Source organism: Lactuca sativa, chromosome 1 (genome assembly GCF_002870075.4).
Source record: "Lactuca sativa cultivar Salinas chromosome 1, Lsat_Salinas_v11, whole genome shotgun sequence".
In the NCBI taxonomy this organism is placed as follows: domain Eukaryota; kingdom Viridiplantae; phylum Streptophyta; class Magnoliopsida; order Asterales; family Asteraceae; genus Lactuca; species Lactuca sativa.
In genome coordinates this window covers 658,043-667,578 of record NC_056623.2, presented here as the reverse complement: position 1 = coordinate 667,578, position 9,536 = coordinate 658,043, and the positions used below count along the sequence as shown (strand labels likewise).

Below are 9,536 nucleotides of genomic sequence, written 5' to 3'. Positions count from 1 at the left end.
AAGTCGTAGTGTTGTCCGATCATCTTCTGATCAAGTGAGTGTGTACTACCTTTCATAAACACAATAATAATACAAGTATGGGTTGAGTGTATTAAGTATATTGTTGTTTATATGTGTGAGCGTGTAGTTACTTTCTTCTAACACATAAATATGAAGTATTTGCTATGAAATACGTGTTATGTGTTTATATGTTATTTGTCTATTTGAGATGGGCATGGAAATTGGAGTTTTATACAGGTGTTAAATGATTTAAACTGTGTAAGTATTTATATCTACAAAATTGTTGGGTAGAACATAGGTAGATGGAATAGTTGGTGACTATGGAGTTAGCGCCTATTGTATAAACCTTGGCGACGATGTGACTTCGTGCCTATTTGATAAACCTTGGCGACTATGGAGTTAGCGCTTGTTGAGTAAACCTTGGCGACTATGGAGTTAGCGCTTGTTGAGTAAACCTTGGCGACTATGGAGTTAGCGCTTGTTGAGTAAACCTTGGCGACTATGGAGTTAGCGCTTGTTGAGTAAACCTTGGCGACTATGGAGTTAGCGCCTATTGTTGAGTAAACCTTGGTGACTATGGAGTTAGCGCCTATTGTTAAGTGAACCTTGGTGACTATGGAGTTAGCGCCTATTGTTAAGTGAACCTTGGTGACTATGGAGTTAGCGCTTATTGTTGAGTAAACCTTGGCAACTATGGAGTTAGCGCTTGTTATGTGAACCTTGGTGACTATGGAGTTAGCGCCAGATAACTATGGATTTAGTACTTGATAAATAAGCTTTGGCAGCAATGGAATTCATGCCAATTCCTTACGAATAAATGAAGGAAGGATAGTTGGTTCTTAGGATAAAACCTTAAGAAGATAATGGGGATGGGTAATTGGGTTGATTGTTTGTTGATTAAATATAATAATTATATTATTGTGGGTTGAAAACCCTATATGCTCACCAGGCTCCCAAGTCTGACTCACTCAGTTTTCTTTTCATTACAGATAATGGCACAAGGGTATAAGTTGGTGGACTTGACGAGAGATTTTGGGATTATAGACCAGTAGTTATAAATAACTATTGTAAGATCTATTTTATATTGTTTATGCTTTTGGTCTGTAACGAACATCACATCCCGAGGTTTTATTATTTAATGAAAATACATTCTTTTCGAGAAATGTTTTGATAAATGGTTATCATATTTTATTTTGGGAACAAATTCCGCAACCGTTTTCTTTAAACGATCACTCTTATTTATAAAACAAAGCATAAACAAATCGGTCTTTTATGGCCGTGAAATTGGGGATGTCACACAACACGACGGATACATACGTATTCATAACTTGGGGAAAACTCATCTGACTCGTCGAGTTGTTCATGCAACTCGTCGAGTCTATGACAAATCTTCATCGGACTCGTCGAGTTGTTCATCCAACTCGTCGAGCTCATGGCCATCTTCATAAGACTCGCCGATTCAACCTTGCGACTCGCCGAGTTCCTTCAGTCCTTAAGCCATACATACTCATTTAAGCCATGCAATGGTTCCAAATTATAGATCCAAGCCTAGGGTATGCTTTTCACGTAAAGTTGCAGACTTTACGTGCATGCATGACTAAAAAGGCCCTTAATGTCAAATCTAAGCTCTTAATGGGGCTTCATGCACAAGGAGGGCCTCATCCACGACCAAAATAGAAAATTTATGATTTTAGGACTTGAGAAGGGTCCAAATCTGAAGTTACAACTTCAGATCTAGCCCATAGCTCACCAATTGGCTCCAAAAATCCATAAAACCCTAAAACTCAACCACAAAGAGATCTAGAAGAAAAGGGGAGTAAAGATTGCAACTTGATACCTCGAAAAGATGCTAGCTAAGGTAAGTTCTGTTTCCCTACACCTTCCTAGCTTCAACTCCTTTGTTCTTCAAGCTTTTCCCTCCTAGCCAACCTTCTTTCCAAGGCTTAAACACACCAAAAAGAGAGTACCACACGAATTAGGGTTTCACTGAGCTCTCAAAGACTGTAAAGAGGCCAAAGGGGGCTTAGGCCTCCTTAAATAGGGTGCAAAACCCCGAGATTTAGGGTTTCCTCTGTCAACTCCTACTCGTCGAGTCCCTTCCTGGACTCGGCGAGTAGGTCACTAAACACACGATCCCACCCCGCTGCTACTCGACGAGTAGGGCAACCAACTCGTCGAGTAGGAATTAAAACCAAAGAACCTTTTATTTAAATCCATACTTGAGAATCGGGGCGTTACAAAAATATCAAATTTTCAAGTTTTCAAGCTCTCAAATATTCAAATTTACCTATCTTCTTAAGAACAATGGGATGTTGTAATAAAAAAAGGATGTAAGAAATAAATAAATGAAAGTATGTTGTTATTTTTGCATTTAACTTATGTTGGTTCATCATTGTGTATGACCTGCATTAGTAATAACAAAATATATAGGAGACGGCATCACATTGCTTCAGTCAGTAGGTGAATCAACAATTGACAATACCTAACTTATGTTTACCGCTTCCGTACGTTATCAAAATGTAAATGAATCAAGATTACAACTTTTAATATATGAACATACAACACTTATGCTAGATACACTCAAGAAAGATATCAAAAGGATTTTTAATGTCAAAAGAAGACAAAATTGCAAAAATGATCCCTGTGGTATGCATTTTTTTTGGGGTTTTAGTCCAAACCTCGACTTTTTTGGATTGGTGGTCCTTTTGGGCTGGTTTACATGCAATTTTGGTCCCTGTCCAAACTAAAAAGACTATTATACCCTCAATGAATTTATTTTTCATTTTTCTTTCACTTTTTAAAATTATTATTATTATTATTAAATATAAAAATGGGCCCACCTCTCTCTCATGTATAATCATCTTCTTCCTAAAAAACCCACACGGCTTCTTGTCAAAATTAAAACTCAGACAATATCACACAAATGTGGTCTCTCATCTTCTTCATCAATACACACGTACACTTAATGGAGAAAGCTTCAGTGACCCTATCTCTCCCCCTTTCTCTTTCTCTCTCTCTCTCAATCGACCACTACATCCCAAAATACATACCACAACATTCATCTTCTTTAATCTCATACATCAATTTATCTTCTCCTCCACCTTTGCAAGATTCATATCTAAATAACATTGAATCACCGACAACAATCTACAAGATTTCAGTACTTATTAGCAATTCGATGATTGGTATGAAGAATAATAGGCATACTTAATGGGGGCAACTTATGATGTCAGCGACGGGAAAAAGGACCTCCGATCCTTGGTTTTCATCTGATCGAGAAGGCTAATCACGAACGAGGCAGTGACAGGGAAGGCTCGAGGTGGTAACGAAAGCAGTAAGGGTTGCTTAAGTAGCTCATGCGCTTCTTCTGTCTCAGAAGGAAGGTGCGAAGGTGGGGAATCAAAAGCGGGTTGCCGCCTCCGATGTTTTCTCTGGGGAAACACCCACTTCGGTGGTGGGTTCAGGCCAGGGAACGAAGAAGAAATAGATGATGAAAGGGGGAAAGGCAGCAGCGATCGCAACAGTCTTCAGGGGGGAGTTTAGTGACTACGATTGACAGGTGGAAAGGTTGGAGCAACTTCGATTGGCCATCACCCGAAGGAGAAGACAGACGAAGTAAAAGAGGCAGCTGCCTCCTATTCTTCTTATTGATGGCAACAACAAAATTGAATGAAAAGAAGGGTGTTTGGAGCTGGTTTATCTCATCAAAGCTTTGGGTGTGAAGAAGGAGAAATAGGTTCGAGATTTGGGTTGTTGATTTGGGTTCTTATTTTGGTTTACAACTTCGATTTTCATCAGAACAATGGTGGTTTCAAGGTTTGATCGGGGGAGAAAAACGGTCGTCAAATGTGGGTGCTGGAGAGAGAGAGAGAGAGAGAGAGAGAGAGAGAGAAAGAGAGAGAGAGAGAGAGAGAGAGAGAGAGAGAGAGAGAATGGAGTGTGGGCCCCATTTTATTATTAATAAAACATTAAATTAAATAGAAAAAAATATAAAAATATATCACAGGGGCAATTTAGTCATTTCAATTTTCAGAGGGACCATTTTCACATACAAACTAGTCCAAAAGGACCATCAATCTAAAGAAGTCGAGGTTTTGACTAAAACCCCCAAAAAAATGCATACCACAAGGACTATTTTTGCAATTTTGTCTCAAAAGAAAACAAAATGCACAAAGCTATATTATCAATGGCGGTTTTCGAGTTTTCTAATAGAGATAAACGTTATATGAGTATAAAAGAGGATGTTGACATTAATTCCACTATAGCTCTAAGACAACAACCTTTGTGATTTTGTATTCCTATATACAAGAAATAGCAACTTTCTTAAATTATATCTTTTGTTTCTCATTAAAGCATTGTACAACCTAAGAATTGATTTTTCTAAAACTCTAAGATTGCGTTTAGTTGCGGAAAAACATCTTTCCTTTTTCGTTTTTCATTTTCAGTTTTCATTAGAAATTTTAAAAAATACTTTTAGTTAAAACTTAATCATTTTTTATTTTAAGTTTTAGAAAATTAGACAACACGTTTAGATGCGTATATTTCTATCGATTTTTCATTTTTAGAGAACAGTAGCAATGGTAGGGTGGGGGTGGGGTCAGTAGCGGTGTCGATGATGGCAACGGTGGTGGTGGTGGCAACGACAATGATAACAGGCAGTGGTGGTGGCAGCAGAAATTGTGGCAGAGATGGTGATGGTGGCAGCGATACTGGTGATGGGGTAGTGGTGATGGTAAGTTTGTAATTTTATAAAACGAAAAATTATTTTCATTTTCCATGAAATATTTGGAAAAATAGACAAACTAAATATGTTTTCAAAATTTTGATTTTTCTTGAGAAATTTTTTCGGAAAACAACCCATTTTCCGCAACTAAACACAACATAACAGTTTTTTGAAAAGTAGTTTCGGTCATGAAACTTTGAGTATTCATAAATGCTCTTGTTATTTCCAATAAGATGACTTGGTAAAAGATTGCTTCTTCCAAAGCACTTCCCATTTGTTCGGCTCGCAACAATCCAATTAGTCCTCCGGCCGGAAGACATTAATAAATGTCATTAAAACATTTTTATCTAAAATCAAATAGCTTGTTGATGAGTTCGCTAGGTCCGTGATTATCACGGCCCGATTAAGTTTCATATATATATATATATATATATATATATATATATATATATATATATATATATATATATATATATATATATCAATGAAGTAAAGAAGAATATGGATAACCCAGCAGTAATCAGAAAAAGAAACCCATCTAATGAAAAAGCCAATGTACATTAAAAAGAATTTTACTATCAAAGGCAACAAGATTTAAGCAATACATTCATTACACAACATGATTGACCATATGGAATAAAGCGATCAAAATTGAACTCTGCTCCTCTACCTAACCAATTGTAGTAGTAGTAGTAGTAGTGGTAGTTACCTACACCTACTCCTACCCTCCATTTGTTTTGTCTGTCATTAAAGAGTGGGTTTGGGGTTTGGTTTATGTCCCGTATATATGTCTGTGAACTGGCTGGGCATCAAAATTGTTAACAACTTCCAACCATGGTTTGTCTACGACCAATACAGAACCTTTTGAAAGATGGCCAACATATAAAACCGGTTCTCTAAAGGCACAAAATTCAAAATTCTTCCTACCACCCTTTTTACCTTCTAACTCATGCAGCTTACGTTTTAATAACTTCTTCTTTAATGTTATTGCTTTCTCATCAGGATCTTCATCACACCCGACCGGCATCCCAAAGTCAATCAAGCACATTGCCCTACAAAGCAAACCATTAAACAAAAACAATCAGCAAACACTCTCAAAGTCTGAATAATAGGTTAGAAAAAAAAATGAAACCTGGCACTGTAAATGATGACAGTTGATGAATTTGAAGATGGCGGAAATGTGAGCCCAATAACCTCTCCAGGAAAGTCCTGATATCTTCGAGGCAACATAAATGTGTTGTGTCTAGACCATTCCCCTAGTTTCTTAGCCTCCACATCAAAAACATAGGCTTGGTTTGAAGATGTAGAGATTATTAGCACATTGCTATTTCCAGGACTAAACCCTGCAGCTGTAACAGAGGCACCATCCAATCTTGCAATGAACCAGTGTTGCCTGCTCTCCACAAACAGACAAACAAAATTACATCAGATTAGCCCTACATACATCATACACTAGCTAGAGCCTAGAGTAGTAGATTATTACCTCTGTGTCTCTAGATTGAATATATACACATCTCCAAAACAGTTGACTGCAGCTAGCCACTGTCCATCCAAACTAGTAAACATTTTTGTAATTGGAGGCTGAGTAGGTGGTAATTCTGAATCTGACTCCTTACAACATGGGGTGAATCGATGACTTAATTTCTGGCTTCCAACATCTACAACCTGAAAAGAAATATATTATAATATATATATATATATATATATATATATATATATATATATATACATATCATTCTCATGAGTCATGACATAACTCAACAGTTGAGAGAAACAGAAGGATTGCTTACATATATCATTCTGTCATGTCCTGATATCATTAACCGAGAAGAATCACAAGTAAATATCATGGAATGGGCAAAAGGTATGCATGGTGGGAGTTTCCTTTTACTTATGGACCACCCTCCCTCCTCCTTTCTCATCAGCTCAAATAGGCAAGGTCTCACATGATCTGAATACGCAAAAAATCTCCCTGAAGAGGACATGGAGCTGCAAATGATCTTCCTCTTGCTCTTGCTCTTTACTCGAGCCACCATATCAGTAGTTGAAACAGCGTCTCCTCTTTTCACATCAACCGTAAAGATATCCAACCACTTTGAAGCCTGGACCAGAAGCATATTACTACTGCACACCAACTGAATGGCTGGTCTTTGTGGTGCAGGACAGATATCATGTGGACCGAATTTGGTGAACTCGTTGGCTGAATATGCAAAAAGCTTTGTGTCATCTCCAGCTGATATAAGCATGGGAATGCCCATATGAGCCCACTTATTGTAGCTCATGCTCAAGTCAACACCAGTGCCATGCCCTCTTTTTACCTTTTCTTCACCCGACACCAATAAATCTGTTGTAACACAAGTCCTTCCTTATTAAATAATTAATTGGAAACAAAATTCCCTGAGAAGCATACGCATACCTTCGCGGCTTATGGGTACAGCAACAACCAAGGCTCTCACATCATGTGTATGGGCTCTCACATAACCAACATACACCCACTTGCACTTCTTTTTTATTGCTTCACAAGACTTGTCACCAGAGGCCTTATATAAGATAACCTGAAACATAAATATAAATAAATAAATATATATATATATATATATATATATATATATATATATATCATACAACATCCAACCAAGTACAATTTAAAATTAAATTAGTATTCAGGTAGTACCTGACCGTCTGATCCAGCTGAGAACACCCTGCTATGACTAGGACTAGCAGCCAAAGCATTCACATCCCCCTTATGACAAGAATGTGCTTGCAACAGAGTACCATGTGAACTCTCCCAAAACTGAACGCTGCCACTGCTGTCCCCACTCACAAGGGTCCCACACCTGAAACCACATTCAAACTGCTAATAAGCTCAAACACACACACACACACACACACAAACCCAAATCCCCAATTACCTCAGAGCAAGCAAAGACCATATGCAAAGTTCAGACCCACCGCCTAACCCCCCAAGACCAACAGTGATTCTGTATACTTCATGAGACGATTTAGCATCCCAGCATCTTATGAACCTGAATGAAATTCCCACTCAAACTTTTATTTAATAACATATTTACTAGATTATAACTAAAGAAATGCACATACCCATCACTACTCCCTGAATATATCCTTCTTGCATCTGGACTCCAAGTGACGCTTAATACACGCCCTGCACAACAAACAACAAATGAAATTAATAACCAACCATGAATGAATGAAAAGTAGCAATAGGAACAGGAGTGAGCCATGCTATCTCACCACTGACCCTTGGCAGCGATTTATGGTAAGTGACCTCATCTGAGTCTGATATATCATATAAACGCACACATCCGTCGTCACAGGCAATTGCTATACATGCATTCCCGGTAATCGGCTCTTCATATAACTCAACCGAATCACCTTCCACTTCACTGTCGCTCGTCACATCACCATCACCATCACCAATAGCTGCGTGTCCATTCTCTAGATAACCCAAATCCTGTTTTGTATTATTACACATAGGATGAGTAGCCATCTGCCAAATGGAAACACCAATAGGATCCACCACAACCTGCACAGATCAGATAAACTACACCTTAAATAAGACCTTAGGACCAGACTAAACAAGTAACAAGACTCTCGACTCCAAAATAATAATTACAAACGACTGCTTGCTTGATAACTTTTTATGTGATATGTCATTTTAACTATGTCAATGCATGAGTCTCAAAGCTCCACAAATTATTATTGTGGAAGGTCGTTAAAAGTAACATAATTATCAACCATTTAACAGCTGCATTACAAAACTGGTTTAGCCATCACCTTCCAATCAGTTCTTCGGTCAATAATTTACCCATGTTAGCAGCAGAAATGACCATTTAATCTCTTCATGGCACTAAATAAGGTTTTATATTAACAGCGTCAAAATTCATATGTATACAGACAAACCTTCTGTGTCAAGTTGTCCAAGTCCCACTCAGATATTGATCCATCAATGCTTGATGACAACAATCTGCCAGCCGCTAAGCCACAGGAACCCGAACTACACCATACGAGCGAAGACACTCTCAGATTTGGGTCACCGTGTATCGTCTACAACAACGAAACAAATTCAAAATCCTAATTCCGTAGCGATAACAGGTATATGAATAATAAGAAGAGGAAGAAGACCAGCAATGACCATACCAGTTGGCAGTGCCAACCAACGGCGCCAGGGGATACCAGCCATATCTCAAGGGAGCCATCTTCCCTAGCGGCAGCGACCTGAGATTCGTCCACGCTGGTGGCTAGAGCGACTATCGGGGAAGGTTTCCATTCGACTGAGCTACTACGACATTTGTAGAACTCGAGCATCTCCGCCGTTTTCCTTGAACCCTAATCTCTCTGGAGAAAATGACGGTATCGTTCGACGAGGGTATATTAAGCAGTCTAGGTATGCAAATAAGGGCCACTTTTATAAAACTAAACTCAGAGTCCTCCAACTATCAACTTCGACTATCAGATCCCTGAGATCCCTGAACCCTCTGTGGTAGCCAACAATTTAGACCTGGCAAGGGCAATTTAGACCGGCACTAGCAACGGAGCTTTTGATAATTGTTAATTGGGTTAGAGTTGATTTGGTTAAAAGTTGATTGGATTAGAACTTCTAACTGTGTCCACATCTAACTAAGTTTATGATATTTGATTATTTATCTGATTAACTGTGATGAATAATGAAAAATTATTATATTACTCTTATGTTGTGCTAGATAAAATAATTATACAAATACAGTCACATAAAATCTAAATAAAACATACATTATTAAAAATTCAAATACAAATTGTCATACAAAATTGAAAT

General features: G+C 38.1%; 1 protein-coding gene across 1 annotated transcript; it reads right to left on the bottom strand.

Annotated features, from left to right (window-relative positions):
- Positions 1–5,240: 5,240 nt before the first annotated feature.
- Positions 5,241–9,108, bottom strand: LOC111894735 (WD repeat-containing protein PCN). Its single transcript, XM_052768078.1, has 11 exons — positions 8,882–9,108; positions 8,645–8,788; positions 7,976–8,267; positions 7,823–7,886; positions 7,636–7,749; positions 7,398–7,560; positions 7,140–7,278; positions 6,514–7,067; positions 6,207–6,388; positions 5,856–6,116; positions 5,241–5,775 (listed from the first exon to the last, which is right to left on the bottom strand). The coding sequence occupies exons 1-11, from the start codon at positions 9,047–9,049 to the stop codon at positions 5,496–5,498; spliced, it is 2,361 nt and encodes a 786-aa protein (XP_052624038.1). The 5' UTR covers positions 9,050–9,108; the 3' UTR covers positions 5,241–5,495.
- Positions 9,109–9,536: the final 428 nt, after the last annotated feature.

Coding starts and splice junctions, on each gene's coding strand:
- LOC111894735 (XM_052768078.1), bottom strand. CDS start 9,049: ATGCTCGAGTTCTACAAATGTCGTAGTAGCTCAGTCGAATGGAAACCT. Junction 7,887..7,975: donor ATCGCTGCCAAGGGTCAGTG/GTGAGATAGCAT, acceptor TTTGTTGTGCAG/GGCGTGTATTAAGCGTCACT. Junction 6,117..6,206: donor TTCAATCTAGAGACACAGAG/GTAATAATCTAC, acceptor TGTGGAGAGCAG/GCAACACTGGTTCATTGCAA.